This window comes from Oryctolagus cuniculus, chromosome 4 (assembly GCF_964237555.1).
Source record: "Oryctolagus cuniculus chromosome 4, mOryCun1.1, whole genome shotgun sequence".
NCBI lineage: Eukaryota > Metazoa > Chordata > Mammalia > Lagomorpha > Leporidae > Oryctolagus > Oryctolagus cuniculus.
In genome coordinates this window covers 104,163,907-104,182,419 of record NC_091435.1, presented here as the reverse complement: position 1 = coordinate 104,182,419, position 18,513 = coordinate 104,163,907, and the positions used below count along the sequence as shown (strand labels likewise).

Below are 18,513 nucleotides of genomic sequence, written 5' to 3'. Positions count from 1 at the left end.
TTTCCCAGGCCACAGCAGAGAGATGGACAGGAAGTGGAGCAGCCGGGTCTCGAACCGGTGCCCATATGGGATGCTGGCGCTTCAGGCCAGGATGTTAACCCACTGCGCCACAAGTGCCAGCCTCTCCTCCTATTCTTTGAATAACTGCCATTGCTGATTTGATCTGATTTTTTTTTCTCGTATTTATTAGCTATGGTAATTTGTTAGCATCAATCACTTTATTTTCGAAGGAGGGCTCATATTTCAAGGTGATAACGCCTCTAAGACAAGCACTCTGTGTCCCATAAAATTTGAAAGTTCAATTTTTAAGTGTTACTTGGTTCTTTGATACAACAGTTGTGATTGAGAAACACCTAATGTTATTTTTTATTTTCCTTTCTGGGTAATATAAAATTAACCTCCCAGTTAGCAAAATTAAGTTATATTCTTTTTAAATTGAGCAATTCTACCTTCCTGCCCGTCAGCCTCCATTCTTGGTTTTAACTCCCATCATTTCCAACTCTGGGCTGGCCTACAGCGTAAAGTTTCAGAACGCTGTTTATCCAGTCCAGTGCCCTCCCTCAGAGGTTCCAGACAGCTAAGATCTAAACAATTTCTCAGAAAGGTGTTGTTTCCATGGGAATTCTGAATATATATTTCTAGCAATTTGATATACATCACATTTCTGGAGCTTTTTTGTTTGATAAGGAGCTTTTTTTTTTTGTTTGATGAAACTGGGTTGTTTCTACATTATCAGTGCTTATCTCCCCAAACTAGTTTTTCTTACCAACTATTCCTCTTTCAGTGCACATTTTTTATCACAAAATTGTTCCTTAAGTATTATTGTGATTTTTTTTTAAAGAATTGCATTTTTGTTTGTTTATTTTCTGGCTCACAATCTGTTACTATACAACCAACTTCCCTCTGCGGCCATCATTTCCTTCCTTGTTCTGAGGACTTCATCCAAATTGTTTTAACATTTTCTTTGAAGGTACCCACATTTTATAATCTGACACTACATTGACACAAATCCATTAATGACTTCTCATTTTTCCTACTCTTCCATCATATTAATGATCTATTTTACAATAATTTTTCCCTTAAGTTTATATATTTTACATTTTAATTTATTTGTGTTTTCACTTGAGAGGCAAGGGGAGAGAGAGGAAGATATCATCTGTTAATTCACTCCCCAAATACTGACTAGGTCTAGAGCTGTGCCAAGCCAAAGCCAGGAGCTCAGAATTCAATTCAGATCTCCTACACGGGAGCCCGGAACCCAAGTATTTGGGCCTTCAACTACCACCTCTCGAGATGTGCATTAGAAGGTAGCTATAATAAGGAGTATAGCTGGGTCTAGAACCCAGACATCCTAACACAGACTGCTGATGTCACAGTCAGTATCTCAACCATTAGACAAAGTGCTCACCCCTCCCTAAATATATTTTTTGGATAAAACTCTATGCCCAGGGCCGGCGCCATGACTCACTTGGTTAATCTTCTGCCTGCGGCACCAGCATCCAATATGGGCACTGGGTTCTAGTCCCGGTTGCCCCTCTTCCATTCCAGCTCTCTGCTGTGGCCCGGGAGTGCAGTGGAGGATGGCCCAAGTGCTTGGGTCCTGCACCCGCATGGGAGACCAGGATAAGTACCTGGCTCCTGGCTTCGGATGGGTATAGCACAGGCCATAGCAGCCATTTGGGAGGTGAACCAACGGAAGGAAGATCTTTCTCTCTCTCTCTCTCTCTCTCTCTCTAGCTCTGTCAAATAAAAAAAAAAAAAAAAAGTGAAAACTCCATGCCCATGACAGTATAGAACCACAATCTGTTGCTTCCTCGTGTTGCCTGATGGGCCACATTTTGAGTTTGCTGCATTTTTTTTTTTCAAGATACTTTTAATTTGGGCTTAGAGCATAAAGTAGTTTGCCCTCATGTTGATCAATTTTATTTAAAACTTTTTCATCTTTTTCAGTTTCCTGGTTCGCCAATACATTATTAGACTCAGAAGTGTTATTAAATATACAGTTCTACATTTCTGCCTCAGGAGAATGATAGCAAAGAATAAGCCACACAAGAATTTAAATCATTCAAGAAAGCTTTTGCTAACATTGCCAAAGCAGCCAATAGCCAGATCATGAACTCATGAATATAGCACTGTAACATCAGTGGATCCTAAAAGTAGCCCATGGTTCAATTTCAGTTCAGGCACTGACACAGACACAAGTGGGAGAACACCTCTCAGGCAATGTGCTGAAAGTCTGGCTAGATTTGCATCTACCTTTGCTACCTGGATTATTGGGTAGCTGTAGAATGCAGGAATCTGTTACCTCTTTTTTTTTTAAAAACTGATCAGCCAAACCTTTCTAAACATACTGCTTTGACATCTTTCCAAAAAGTATTTCTATTGTATTCAGTTTAGCTATAATTATCCATTGTCTTCTGGAACATTTCATCTTTAAATAATATCCTTTTGTATATGCCTTGTAAAATCAATGTTAGATTATTTGAGAATCAGTAGTACACCAGCGCCCATACTTCTTTCTGTACCTGAGTTTTGTTTGTTTAACATCTTTAAATAACAGCTGAGGTGATTCATTGTGAGTCATACTAAAGAAGGCAGCATGAAGAATAGAAAATGTAGAATAATAAAGGACTGTTTTCTCCCCTGGCTGAAGTCATATTGCCAATTTCTTTTCTTCTCTTCAGTGATGCCACAAGGTATTTTTAAGATGACATTAAGTAACATACATTTTTCCTCCAAAATAATCTTCTATTCTGCTTTTTAACCACTGTATTATGCAGAACATAAATCATACTTTTTCTTGTCACTATAAATCAGTGAAGTCTAAGCTGTGATTGTGCAATTGTTAGTGCCTTTAAAACTGTGATTAGCTCATCCATCGAAGAATAGGTCCTGTGAAATACTATTAAGAAAAAAGCTATGTTTGCTTCTTATAAACAAAAAAAAGTTTTAGCATATAACCAGTACATTTCACTTGTAATTTAAAATGCAATTGATTGGGTCTTTAAAAATACAGCCACAGAATAGAATCAAAAGATTAAAAAAATGGAAACAAACTAAAATTCAAAACTTTAAAGAATATGAAACTTTGACAAGACCACAATAGTAGAGAGCAAAATCACTCCTCAGAACAGGACAGTCATGAATTTGTCCAGCAAGTTATAGGACAGACTTAATACATGGGGGTTTATGCCAAGCTGGAACTCATCATATTGTAACTTCCCCAGGATAAGAGGTGGCTTGTACAGATCCTAGGTTTTGGTATGTCAGAATATATGTGTTTTTGATGGGTACAATTAACAATGTAGTTGATCTTACCCACAGTGTTAAGAGAACTTCTGTGGATAGGATGTGAACTGAGTACCTCACGCCTACTCTTGTTGGAGGGTATTTTGGGATCCTCTCCCAGGGAGTTTACATGACCTACATGTCAAGTTTCTCTTCTTCCTGTTCTTGTACACAGTGAACTCTGTAGTCATCCACAAGAGGATTTATTTCATGTGATATTTATTGATATTCAGATGCCTTATATACATTTCTAAGTAAACCAGAGTCCTAAGATCAGATGTAATCTTAAATGTTTTGCTTGTTTCCTTGTACTTACAGAATAACACACAAAATAGGAGTCAATAAATATTTACTGAATAAATGTATTTTACTTTGAATTGAAGGGGAAAAAATTCTAAATTCTTCTGTTTGAAATTTGGAAGTGCATTTCAAATGTTTTTTGAATAATACAAGATAATTTCAGTAGGAAGACAAAGTTATTTTGTATTGTATTAAACTTGATTTTCTTTATTTATGATAAATCATTATATACTACTTATGCTAAAAATGTTATTGATGATCGACTTCTTATCAGGGGCAAAATTATAAAATAATCATTTTTAAAGTTTGACTCTAAAATTCCTTTACCCTTCATATCATTTTTTCTTTGTTCTTCAGTTCTTGAGATGCCATGGGAAGAAAAATCCAGATTCATAAAATTCAGAATTTTTATTAAAATGTATATGGGAAGAACTGTGGTACAGTTGAAGGGGACAGATTGAGGAAGTGTTAAGGAGTAATATCTTAGAGAATAAACTCATCAGTAAACTGTTACTGTATTTTTTTATATCTCAAAAAATAGGGTGGTTATAATGGGTTTAGATTATGTACTCTACTAACCATAATTTGTGTTTATAATAAGATGGACAATAGATGTAAAAGTTTCATTCAAAACCACATTGGTATGTTATTACAAGGACCTGGCTTTTATCAGTCTTTGATACCAAGTCCTTGGTTTTTAGACTCCAGGTACAAAACTTAAAAGATAATTGTGTTAAACCTCTCTGAGAGAAATCACTGGGTTACAGTTAATTTTGTTTGGTAAAATGGACTCAGTACTTCTAAAACTTGAACTGTTAGCCTCAATTAACTTTCTACTCGATGATCATGAATGTCCAAAGATATCCATGTTACCTTCAGTAAAGTTTTATATATTCTTAGTTTTTAATGGGAATTTTTAACACATACTTTAATTCAATTTGCTTTACTTATTACCCTTAAGAAAACCTCTTCTGTTTTTAAATTTTTTAATTTTCTTGTGTGATAATAATTGAATTTAAGCCAAATAAGTAAGGAAATAACATTTGCTGATGATCTTTTTGAACCAAACATGTCCCTGAATGTTTTATACATATGTTTAATATATTATATCTCAAAAAAGACATTGCCTTAAAATTCAGCATTCCCTCAATAATATTTTCAACAGGTGACTATCATAGAAGAGGTATTTAGCTAGGATTTAGAGATACAAAGATAGATAAAACTTATTTGCTGATCCTTGGGTTTATTTTCAATTAAGAAGGGAAACAACAAAGCAGCAGTAGATAAAAATATTTCAGATATTATGATGCTGTGATGAAGTACATAATTTAATAGTTCATTGATTAAATTATGTGGAAGGTAAACTGTTAGGTACTAAGGAAATGCAGTAAATAAAGAGATAGAAGTCTCTTCCCTCACAGAGCTGACCTGGCTCTAGGGATCCTAAGGAGCAAGAAGGATCAGTGGTTTGGAGTCCCAAAAGATAAAGTGGAGAAGGTAGTATTTCTTCCTGGGTTTATGTAAAGAAACGAACAAGCTCTAATTGAAAGATAAATGGCTACTAGTAATTTTAAAGTATCAAATATGTGAGCCTTGAAAGTAAAGCTGCTTTTCAATTTGTAACCCCATACCCTTGAGATAATGCCTATGGTTTGTTGTGGGTGGCAGATTTCCACTATGAGGGTCCTTTTTGGAGCGAGTCAGTTCCTAAAGCTGTCAGTCCTCTACCCTTGTACTACCAGGAAAGATAAATTCATTTACAGCTAAATAAGGGAGAATGGTACAATTTGTCTCACTTGATTCAGTAGTAATGTCTTCAATTGTGTAGTGTATGTTAGATCAGAACAGATTTTTCTTTCTTAAATTGAAGACTTTCAAGGATGTCAAACTTGTTTTTTCTGTTGTTCAGTCTTTCAATTCCAGTGTAATTTAAATGTGCCTTAATCCATCTTACTCTTTTCTTGTGCATAGATAGTTCCTCTCAGTTCTCCATACATTACCTGTGGTGAACCATCATACTTTAAAACAAACCATATCTTCATAAAATGGCATTGAATATGTTATTTGGGGGCAAGATTTTCAAAATGAACAGAAATACCACTGCTTGAAACCCCATTTTATTGTGAAATTACAGATAATTAGGAATGTGGAATATACTTTTAAAAAATGAAATATCCAAATTAAAATTGATTTTATACAATTGTTAATTTAGTGAGAAGGGAACTACATATTAACTTCAATACTATTTCTATTTATATTATGATCTTTAAATTTGTTGACGTATAATGATAGCAAAAATTTATTCTGTTCTGTTAGGACATTCCATGTAAACCTACCCTTGAATTTCTTTGTAACATATATAAAATGACATTATTTTATATAATTTTCTTTTGGTACTGGATTTTTTCTAAACATTTTTTTAAACATAGCAAATAATCATTGAGTATCAGCATTGTACAAGACTTAATGAAGGTGAGAAAAAATAAAGATTATTATATTAGAGATTGGTATTTCTGTGGCAGACATATTTGTGCCTCAGTTATATAGCTAACCTGATTTTCCTTTTTTTATTTTTAAGACTTACTTGTTTACTTGAAAGGCAGAGTTACAGATAATAATAATAAGAAGAAGAAGAAGAGAGAGAGAGAGAGATCTTCCATTCACTGGTTTTCTCCCTAAATGGTCACAAAAGCTGAGGCTGGGTCAGGCCAAAGTCAGGAGCTTGGAACTCCATCTGGTCTCCCACATGGGTGACAGTGGCCCAAGTACTTGGGCCATAATCCACTGCTTTCCTAAGCACATTAACAGGGATCCGAAGTGGAGCAGCTGGAACCTGAACTGTGGCCCTTAGGGGATACTGGCATTGCAGGCAGTAGATCCTCTGTGCCATGACTCTGGTGTGGTTTTCCTTTATTTAGCATATTACCTTTATACCTCTTAAACCTTAGCATGACTAAGATAATCTTAATAAGTTGTTGAAACAGAGATTCTTGGACTTTGCACTCAAAGATTCAGCAGGTCAGGGAATTTGTATTCACAAAGACCAGGTGTTTCGGGAGATGTCCACCTCTCACTTCACTTGGAGAGGGTCCTTTTGTGATCTGTCCTCTTTGTCTAACTCTCCTCTTGATAAATACACCCTAAGGCCTTTTTTTAAAAAAGATTTATTTAATTATTTACTTGAAAGGCAGAGTTACAGTGAGAGACAGAGAGAGAAAGAAAAAAAGAGAGAGTGAGAGAGTCGGTCTTCCATCCACTGGTCACAAATGGCCACAACAGCCAAGGCTGGACCAGGCTGAAGCTAGGAACCAGGAGCTTCCTTGGGGTTTCCCACATGAGTGCAGTGGCCCAAGGACTTGGGCCATCCTCTGCTGCTTTCCTGGGCACATTAGCAGGGAGCTGGATCAGAAGTGGAGCAGCTGGGTCTCAAACCTGCACCCATCTGGGATGCTGGTGCTACAGGCCACAGCTTTAATGCTCTGAGCCACAGCACCAGCTCCTCAAGACCTTTCTTCATTTCTCCATCTGGCTTTCTCAATTTCATGCTCTTGGGTTTGCCAGCTTGGATTTTGCAGGTCCGTTTTCATTCATTACTATGACTTGAAGTAATCCTCTGTAGTGATGTGCTGATCTACTGGAGAGAGTTGTACTGAGTCTCTTAGCATTGTCACCAAGAATTGTCTCACTTAAAGACTAATCTTACTTAAAGACTAATATCTGGAAGAAGATGATGTGGGAATGCCACTCTCAGTTGTATGATTAAGCATACATCTGGGAAGGAAACATTCACCCTCAGAGTATTAATCATTTAATACCTATTTTAAAAAAAGTATTAAAGGCCGGCGCCACGGCTCACCTGGCTAATCCTTCACCTTGCGGCGCCGGCACACCGGGTTCTAGTCCCGGTCGGGGCGCCGGATTCTGTCCCGGTTGCCCCTCTTCCAGGCCAGCTCTCTGCTGTGGCCCGGGAGTGCAGTGGAGGATGGCCCAAGTGCTTGGGCCCTGCACCCCATGGGAGACCAGGAGAAGCACCTGGCTCCTGGCTTCGGATCAGCACGGTGCGCCGGCCGTGGCGGCCATTGGAGGGTGAACCAACGGCAAAGGAAGACTTTTCTCTCTGTCTCTCTCTCTCACTGTCCACTCTGCCTATCAAAAAAAAAAAAAAAAAAAAAAAAAGAAGTATTAAGTTCATTTTATACTGAGACTCAGTAGCCACCACTCATATCAGAATGACAACTAGTAAGTTATAACAAATGGAAAAGCAATGAAAACAAATATATATCATCTCAAAAACAAAACAATAAAACACCACACAGGATAGTTTTTAGTGTATTTTTAAGTCAAAGGTATATTTCAACTTCACCTTACCTGAAATATCTAGTAAAGAAAAAGAAGCCCCATAGACACATAACATCATGTGGTAATATATTTTATGTCCTCAGAAGAGAACAACTTCTATTACTTTTGTTTTCCCTGAAATACAGGATAATTTCATGACGAACATGAATTTTTGAGTCAGAAGGTTGGTTTCTAATGCTGCAGTGTTATTTTCATTCTTGATAGCCTATGACGATTTCCTTACCTTAATTAATTCCCAGTTGCAATGAAATGGACATGGTGCTCAAAGTTTGGTGAATATCAATGACATCAGGTGCTCAACACAGTGTCTTAAACAGCATCCTTTCAACAATCTACCTACTTACTGTCGTATTGGCAGTAAGAAACTTAATTTAATACAATAGAAAAGCAAGTTTAGACAGAATGCTTTTGGCAGAGTAAATATGCCATCAAAATTTAGTTCTTCGCTGTGACAGGCAAGAATCAAAAACATTTGCACTTTTTTTGGTCAAGTAACGGAAAGAAGGGAATCTCTTCCGTACCCAGTGGTCTGCCGTGTTTATAACTTAGAGTCATGATTGTAAAAATGTTTATTTTGGCCTAGGAGAATGTGTCTTATGAGATGAGCTCATTTCTCTTCACCAGGTGATCAACCCAGCACCCATCAACTGCTAGCCATGGCATCACGCCTGCGCGAGAGCGCCGAACTCTTCCAATCAGATGAGATGCGACCTGCGAATGATCCCAAGGAAAGAGTCCCCGTTCGTGTCCGAATGCTGAATGACATTCTCCAAGACATGGAGAAAAGCTTCCTGGTCAAGAAGGTGCCTCCAGGTTTTTACAGGTAGGCTGTATGTTCCAAAATTTAGACATTTTGCCCCCAATTAAATGTTTTTGTTGTTTAACTTTCAGAATATGTACTTCCTGTGAACATAGCATTACTGAAAAACCGCAAAGCAGTTAAAATATTTTCAACTTGAAGACCAGACCATACCCTTCCTGAAAAAATAGAAATTCAACTGCATAAATATAGAATAAAGAGAATTTGGTTTAGTAGTAACATTGGAAAATGACCCAGAATTACAATAATTAAATGCGAATTAAATGTGAAATGGCTGCAAAAAAGCAAATGGAATGATAGTTTGTGCTGAGAAAAATATCTTTCCTTGAATGGATCTGGAGACTGACTTATGTCATGTTTGGCCCAGTAAGACCACATCTAGAATACTGTGCTTAAGTCTAGAAACTATAATATATGACATTAAATAAGTTTAATATTCAGAGGAGAGTGCAATTTAAACAGACTTTGAAACAACCAAGGTATTAGGGATATTTAGTTGGACAGTCATAATGGAGGGCTTTCTGCAAATATTTTAGATATGGAATCTTAGAAGATAAGATGAATGCAACGCAGTTTTGTTTTTGCAGATCCTAATAGAGTAGAAAATAGCAAAAAGAAGGTAGAGTTTAAAAAGTATGGTATAATTTTTAAATATACTCATTTAATGATTCTCCTGTGAGACAAAAACAGTAACTACACTACCTTTCTGTGTCACATATGCATAGATAATGTGTGCCTGCATATTATAATTTTATGCTTATGTATGTGTATGTATGTCTATCTTTTACATATGTATACATCAGTGAATGTGTGTCTATATTTCTAATTTTAATGCAGAACTAGTCTAAACTGTGTCTCTTGATGAATAAGGGTTATAGGCTGCAGTCTTCCCCTAGCACCTCTTTGTTCCTTATCTTTTCTCGTGATAAATGCTGATCTAGATAGATCATGTATCACCAAAGGCTATAAGGAGGACTAGAGGACAGAACTCTTAATTACAGAGGCGAAAGAAGTCTCTCACAGAATGATTTTGAAAAACTTAATGTGATGTTCATGCAAGATAGTGAAAATACTTTCAGGGCAGGTAAGTAAATACAGACTGTGTCACTGAAGCACCTGGATTTTGGACTACACGAAATCTAAAGTGGCTTTCAGTACCAAAGATCTGTTATCTGACAAGTCACTTAATTTTCTGCATCTTGATTTCTACCACAGTAAAACAAGTTGTTGAAATGAGATTCTTTTATAATTAAAGACTTTTTCCACTTCTTACATTTGGTGATTATTCTTTATGATTTTTAATCTCAAATTTGCATTTTATATAATTTATCCTAACACTGTGACTCTGTATAATAAGATTTAGGGAAATATTCATTTTAAGGTATTTTGTGGACTCCATGTATTCTTTTAAGTATGAGAGACTTAGTGGTTACCTCAACTTGAAAAAAACTTGCTCTCAGGAAGTATACTTTCAAGGCAGAAATGGGAAAAAAGAGAGAACAATATATTTACGTAAACTAGAATGATGGTAGATGTAATAACTGCTAAAGGGAAAAAAATCAAGCTAAATTATTAAATCTAGCATTATTAAAAAGTCTTTATTAGAGTAGGCCAGTTATGGTTTTAGAATATTCATTTGCATTTTTATAATTTAATGAAATTATACACTGAGATGATAGTTTTGCATATGATGATATACTAAACTTTCCTCGTATCTTTCTTGCTGCTTTCACTTGATATGGAAGACTCCTCTACGGTTTGAGTTAAGCATCTTGTAAACTTTTTATAGGCCTTCAACAATATTGATGGACTGAATTTACTCTACCATGCATTATGAGTAGAAAAGTAAATATTTGTCTGCCCTGGTGGACAATGATTAAACAAGTGATTTTTCCCTCTCTGTTAGTAATATGATTACAGTGATATAACTTGTATTCCAGCTGTGCAACACTCAAACTATTGATTATTGTAATGTTTTAACTTATATAAAAAATTTTAGGACTAAAGGCTTAAGGTCTACAATTTTTATACTGTATTGAACTTTTACTGAAAATATTGAAAGGATTTATAGCTTTTATTCTTTTCCTTAGCTCAAACAGTATTAGATGAAACAGATTAATTTTGATGTATATGACTGACCTTTATCCCAGGATTGTCATGAATTTTTACATAATTATTGAAACATATGGTAAGTCATCATACTTCATACTGTTTTCTTGGCTGATAAATCATTCTTCTAAAAACTATTAATGGAAAAATTTCAAAATTACAATATAATTTCTAATGTCAATCCTTGTAAGCATATTCCTTATGAGGAAAAGGATGTTCAAAGTAAAAACTTTGGATATGATAAAATGATATGAAGCTTAAGAAAATAAAAATTGAATATTTTTAAATATACAGAAAAAAGACAAAATTGTTAATCACATTTTACAAAAGAATATTTAATGAATAGTGTTGAATTTTTTATGTTAAACAGCCTTTAGAGATGTTATTCACATAAAAATCTCACTCTCCAACTCTGCTGGAGTTATGGGAATTCTTATCAAATATAGAAGAAGGATGTCAAAAGTGATTTGCATATTAGATGGTTGTTGACAGAAGTTTACTGTATAAAGTCAAATATTACATTTGGTATTTGGATCATGCCCCAAAGGACATTGATTCAAGGAAACTGTCATTCAACTTTAAAATATATTATTTTTGGAAAATGCTAAAGAATTTTTCTGTAAGTTGGCACTGTAGTATTGAAAGATTCCAAATCTGTAATTTTGCATCTTATCTGACTATGATTCACAAAAATAAATTCTCAATGATCATCACTCTGGGCAATATTGATAAAAACCAGGTAAAAAAGACTCTTAACTTTAAGGAGCTTAAATCTACATCAAGAGATACAATAAGTAAATTATAAATCATATACAGATGTAGAACCCTTACACAAAGTATCCACTGAATCCTGCAGACAAGAAGTGCTTTTGAGAATTCAATGAAAACAAAGTATGAGGGGTCTTCAAAAAGTCTTTTAATCCCATGTTCTGTGAACTTCTGGAATCTCTCTTTTATTATTCAGCATTCAGAACAGGCTTTATAGGGCAGGGAGAAATTCATGTGGACTGGAGGGACTGATGGTTGTCCATTAAGTTCAGGGGCACATCCAGGAGGACAGTGTATGGAAAGATACAAAAAAGAGGTTGAATATGATGTGCTTGGAGTAGAAAGCAAGAAGCAAAATAGTATGAATGGCCATTGTATTCATGGTTATGGATGGATAGATAGGAATCAAACTGTGGGCTTCCTTAAATAATGCTTTATTGAAAGTTTTGGGCTATATTTTTCATATATAACAAAAGCCATGTAGAAATTGTTATGATTAGGAAAATTTGACTGGTGTTCCATGAAGAGTTTGCTGGAGTTGGAAGAGAGCAGAAAGCTTCAAGAAGACTATAGGGTAAGAAAGGCACAGGGTAGGGACTGACATTGTGGTTCACTGGGGTAAGCTGCAGCTTGTACACTGGGAGACTCAGATGGAGGTCATGTCCATTGCAGCCATTTGCAGAGTAAACCAGCCAATGAAAGATCTCTCTCTCTTTTTTGTGTTTCTGCCTTTCAAATAAATAAATCTTTATATATAAGATATGGAGATATCAAAACAGGATTTGACATGTACATGTCAGAAATGAGGAACAAAGGGCCAATTTGGGAGTTGATGTTAAGGAACAGTGGGTTAATGTAGGAATTGAGTGGCTGTGAGGATCTCATTTGTTGTTTATGGGATTCTCCTAGGGGTAGCAGGTCTAAGCAGCCAAATGAACCACTTCACTGTCCCAGTGCTGCAGCCAGTTTGTTAGGCTTCCAGTGTCTCCATCTCATGAAAATCCATGGATATCTAATATTCCTTCCATCCGTAAGACTGATTCAATGGGCACTCCCTTTCTTAAACCTCACAACCTCTATTGTCCGGGGAAATTATTCAATTCTGAATTAGGGGAAAGAGCACAAGGAGAGACCACAACAGCATAAGTGAAAAACAGCAAAGTGTTCTGAAAATATGAGGCTTGGGCTGTAGTAGAGTAGATTAAACAACATGTATGACAAGGACCCAAAAGTGAAAGTACATTCAAAAATTATAAACCATCACAATAATGTTGCTAGTGTCAAAATCCAGCAGTGTGAAATTTGATTTGTTGCTCCTGGATAGGGAAGGTATTATGTATTTTCAAAAGAATCTTCTGTCTCACTCCTTCTTTCCCTTTGATTACAAGAGGCACTGCTGTACCATCCCTGGGGACTGACTTGTCTGGATAGCAGACTCCCAGCATCTGTGTTTTCTTGTTAGAATTCTTCTCAACTCCCCATAATTACTACTATGCAAAGGGAGAATAACCAGTCTGACCTGGCAAAACTGTGAATTTCCTATCATAACATACTTTTCTTTAAAAAAATACACTTATTTTTTAGAGCAGTTTTAGATTTAGAGAAAAATGTAAGAGAAAGTACAGAGAATCCCCATATAACATTTCAACCCACCTACAAAAAATATTTCTATTATTAAGATTGTATTCAAGTAGCATTATTAATTGAAGTCTACAGTTTATATTAAAGTTTAGTCTTTGTGGCTTTGTTTTACATTTATTTGTTTTGTAATATTTAAAATTTCTTATTTACTTAAATTTGAGAAGAAGAAAGAGATATACAGAGTCAGAAAGATGGTGCTCCCATCCTCTGGTTCATTGCCAAGAGGTCTACAGTGGCTAGAGCTGGGTCTGGGCTGCGATTGGAATTGAGGCCGCAGTCAGTAGCCAGAAACATTGTCTAAGTCTCCGTGTGTGTATCAGGAACCCTATACTTGAGCCATCTCTACTGTCTTTTAGGGTCTGCATTAGTTGGAATCAGGAGCCAGGCAGGAATTGAACCCTGGTACTGCAGTGTGGAGTGTGAGCACTTTACCATTAGGCTAAATGCCTCCTTATAGTTTTAAAATATTTGATTGACATATTACTGCCCATACATATTTATGGGCTACAGTGCAAGGTTTCAATTCATATATACATTATAAAATGATCAAATTACAGTAATTAGTGTATCTATCAGCGCAAGCATTTGTCATTTCTCCTACAATAGTCAAACTAGTGTACATTGGAACACCAGAACCAATCCTCCTATCTAGTTGCAACATTGACCACACTGACTAACCTAACCTATCCCCATCATCCCCTACCACCTCAACACCATTTGGTAACTACTGTTCTACTTTAAACTCTATGAGACCAATTTACTTAGACACCACTTACTTGTGAGATCATTCAGTATTTGTCTTCCTGTGCCTGATCTATTTCACCTAACAGTGTCCTCTATTTGCAACAATGTTGTTGCTGCAAATGATAGTATTTTAACATTTTTATGTCTGAATATTATTCCTTTTTGTATGCATAGTGAATTTTCTCTGTCCATTCACCTGTTGATGGGAGCAGGTTGATTTTGTAACCTGCTATTGTGAATATTGCTATAATAACATATAGGTACAGATGTCACTTTGCCAAACTGATTTTATTTTCCTTTGGATATATGCTCAGAAATGGTATTACCTGATCATAAGATAGCTCTATTTTTAATTTTTAAGGATGTTAAGGAATTTTTTGCTAATGTACATACTGAAATTTATTGAAATGCACATATTTCTTCAAAAATACAATTCAAAAACAGGCATGGAAAGGAAAAATTGTAATAGCCCCTTATGTATTTTAAAAATTAAATTTATCATAACAGTATTCCCCTAGGGGTAACTAAAGTCCTAAATAGTTACACTGATAATTCTATCAAACATTTAAATAAATAATAGCACAACAATATGCTATTTCAGAAAATAGAGAAGGATAAAATGCTTCCAAACTTGTTTCAAGAGACCAGCATTGGCCTGATATCAAAACCAAATGAGTACAAAAACAAAAATAGAAGATGACCTTTGGGATGCTCACATCCCATTTCAGAGTATCTGCGTTCAAGTCCCAGCTCTGCTCTGATTCCAGCTTCCTGTTAATGTTAACCCTGGAGAGCAGTAGGGATACGTGAAATATTTGGGTTTTGCCACACCTGTGTTTGGCTGAAGTTTGCAACTACTGAGTTCGGGCTGACCTAGCCTTACTATTGCTGAACTTTGGAGTGTAAATCATTGTATCATTGGCTGAAGATCTCTCTGTCTCTCTCTGTCTCTGCCTTTCAAAATAAAAAAAAAGTACAAAAACATACAAGTACAGTCCTAATTAATGCAAATACAAAAAATCTTCACTAACAGATTCAGAAAAAAGTGAAAATAAAATATGAATCATAAGATTTTTCTTCTCTTTCCCTTTTGTGTATCTGAGATTTATGCTTTTGATGGTAGTTATCATCATTTTACTTCTAATGTAGAATTTCCTTGAGTACCTCTGATTTGGCCTTGCAGTGATAAATTCCTTCAGTCTTTGTCATGGAGAAATTGCTTCAGCCTTCATTTCTAAAGGATAATTTTACATCCTTGGCTTGCAGGGGGTTTTTATTTGTTTGTTTGTTTGCTTGCCATATTTTGTTTGTTTGTTTTTCTTTTGGAACTTTGAATATTTCACCCTATTCCTTCCTGGTTGTAAGAATTCTGCTCCACATCAGATGGAGAGGCACTTGTGAATAATGACTTGGCATATTTATATTTCTGTTTTTATAATTTTCTTTGTCTTTCCAAAAATAATTAATTTCATTTATTTGAAAGGAAGAGAGAGAGAGAGAGAGAGAGAGAGAGAGAATAAGATGAATGGGAGGTAGACAGAGATCTCCTATCTGCTCTTTCACTCTGAATGCCCACAACAGCTGGGGATAGGCCAGGTTGAAGCCAAGAGCTCGGAACTCAATCTCTGTCAGCCACATCAGTAGCAGTGTCCCATGGTGGGATGGGCTGGCTGTCAGTGACTGAGGACTGCACAGTGACTGAGTTGCAACAGTGAGCCCAGATGGAGTACCTGTCTGTGTCTACAAGCTGCACAGGCAGCTTCTCAGGGCCTTCAGGAGCTAACCCTGCCCAGGAAGGTCTGCTGAGCTGCTTCCCAGGGCACCATTAGGGAAGCTCCTGTGGTTGGTCAGCTCAACTGCCGTAGGCCCACTCAACTACAGGACCACCCAGTTGCTTCTTGGAGGCCATGGTTAATTGAGCAACTCAGGAAAGGCTGTAGCTCAGATCCAGGGCCATGAGTATATAGGTGGTCATTATTTTCTCTGGGTCTCTGTAGGCCAAGCCACTCAGGGGGAGTTCTCTAGATGCTTCCTGGAGCCAGCAGCACACGGATAAGATCGATTGGCAGTTTCTAGGACAGCAGGAGGGTGTTTATGGGGCTTGCTATAGGTTAAACTACTCAGGGTGTGTTACCAAGTTCTTTGCTGGGCCAAATTCTTTGCTGGACAGTTGGGGGACAGCTGGGACCTCCTCACTGGCTCAGAGGAATAGGTCCGTGGGACTGCTGGGAGCAGCAGATTCAAAATATCTTTGGTGGCTGGGGTCTCAGGGTGGCTTCATATAACAAGAGCCTAGATGAGGGAAACACCTTGGAGAATGGGCTGTTTGTCCAGAGCAAGACAGCTGTTCCACAGCTGGTCAGGGCTTGTGAAGGCAACAAGGCTCATCAGCAATAAATATCTCAGGTATCTGTGACATTAGTGGGGACTGACATGGGGCTAATGCTTACCCATTTCCTCCTGAGCAAAGCTCTTTCTTGGTTCATGGTTGATCTCAAAATAAAACAGAAGATGCTGTGGCTTAGTGTCTACCTTCATAGGGCTGTGCTGCATCTCTGCTCTGTAGTGTGTATTTCCACGCTTCCTTTCCTGTCCTTCTTCCCAGCGCTGGGGTTTTCCTCCATGCTGTGCCGCCTAAGGTTGGGGGAGGAGTACTGGAGCCAGTCCCCTGGCTTCCTAGCTAATGCAGTTCCAGAGGCTTAATCCACAGGTACTGGTTTGGAAATAAGAATTGTGAGGCTGTGCCCAGCGCTGGATTTCACTACGGTGGTCCTGATGCAGGGTCTGGTACTATGGCCTGGACTTAATTCCTTCTGGGTTCCACAGCAGGATGCATTTCTCTCTACATTGTGCTTTTAGTCAAGGTAGGGAAGATTCAGACACCTCTTCCTTTTCTGACTTCTTCAATGCATGTTTTTCTCCCTCCTGGCTTCCCCAGCTGTTTTAGGGGAGATTGGGATATGAAATTGATGTCTCAATGGGGAGACGATCACTGGAGTCCTCACTCAGCTGCCATCTTGCTGCTCCTCCTTGTCTTCTTGTTATATGTCCTATAGGTTTTGAGAAATGTGCAGAGACAATGTATTCATTAGTATAGCCTCAGACAAAGTAGCTCTGTTGGCGTATAAAGTCTTGCGCTCCGTGTACTCCTCTATCTCTTCCTGTTCCCTGTGCCTCGGCAGTTGCTCATCTTTTTGCTGTCTCCACACTGTCTGCCTTTACAGCAGATCATGTAATTGTGTCATACAGAATAAAAACCTGTCAGATTGGTTTCTTTCACTTAGCATTGTCTTAATATTACTAGCAACATGCATACTCTTTTTGTCACTGAATAATATTCCATTTTGTAGATGTATCACAATATGTGTATACACTCGCCAATTGAAGAATATCTTGGTTGCTTTCCTGTTTTGACAGTTATGAATAAAGCAGCCATATACCTTGCTGAGCAGTTTGTATTTTATGCACAGACATCCATTTGAATTCTTTTGTGTAAATGGCAAACAGCACAGCTGCTCATCATATGGTGAATCTGTGCCTTTGAGAGAAACTGCTGAACTGTCTAAAGTGACTGCACCGTTTTTCCCTCTTAGCAGGATATGAGGCTGTCTGTTGCCCCAGATCCTTACCAATATCTGTGGTTGTCAGTGATTTGGACTTTAGATATTCTTTTTGTTTGTTTGTTTGTTTGTTTGTTTTTTGGACAGGCAGAGTTAGACATTGAGATAGAGACAGAGAGAAAGGTCTTCCTTTTCCGTTGGTTCACCCCCCCAAATGGCCGCTATGGCCGCGCTGTGCCACTCCGAAGCCAGGACCAGGTGTTTCCTCCTGGTCTCCCACGCGGGTGCAGGGCCCAAGGACCTGGGCCATCCTCCACTGCCCTCCCGGGCCACAGCAGAGAGCTGGCCTGGAAGAGGGGCAACTGGGATTAATACCCGGTGCCCCAACAAGGACTAGAACCTGGGGTGCCGGTGCCGCAGGCAGAGGATTAGCCAAGTGAGCCTCAGCGCCGGCCTGGACTTTAGATATTCTAATAGGTGTATGTCAACATAACTTCTTGTGTGTATTTGTAATTTCTTGATGGCATGCTCATATTATACAGACTATCTTTTTTATGCTTGTTTTCCATCTGTATGTTTTCCATAATATCTGTTTATTCTGTTTGCCCATTTTAAAAATTGAGTTGCTTGTTTTCTTGCTGGTAAGTTTTAAAAGTCTTTATTTTTGAAACTACTGTCTACCAAATACGTGTTTACAAAGATTTTGTCCTAGTCTATGGCTTGTCCTTGTATTTTTTAGATGCATTTTTTTGTGGAGTAGAAGTTTCTAATTTTAACAAAATCTAGTTTACTTTTTTTTTCTTTCATGTATTGTGCTTTTTGTGTTGTACTGAAAAATCATTATCAAACCCAAAGTCACCGCGATTTTTTTCCTATGTCACCTTCTAAGAGTTTTATGTTTTGTGTTTATATTTATGTTTATAA

General features: G+C 37.3%; 1 protein-coding gene across 12 annotated transcripts in view; it reads left to right on the top strand.

The window, feature by feature from the left end:
- Window positions 1-18,513, top strand: part of NAALADL2 (N-acetylated alpha-linked acidic dipeptidase like 2) — a 1,435,315-nt gene that overhangs the window by 1,377,510 nt on the left and 39,292 nt on the right. For all 12 annotated transcript variants that reach the window (XM_070072500.1, XM_070072494.1, XM_070072497.1 and 9 more), the window contains one exon: window positions 8,572-8,770. In XM_070072500.1, the coding sequence (XP_069928601.1) occupies window positions 8,572-8,770 (199 nt within the window). The remainder of the gene's footprint in view (window positions 1-8,571; window positions 8,771-18,513) is intronic.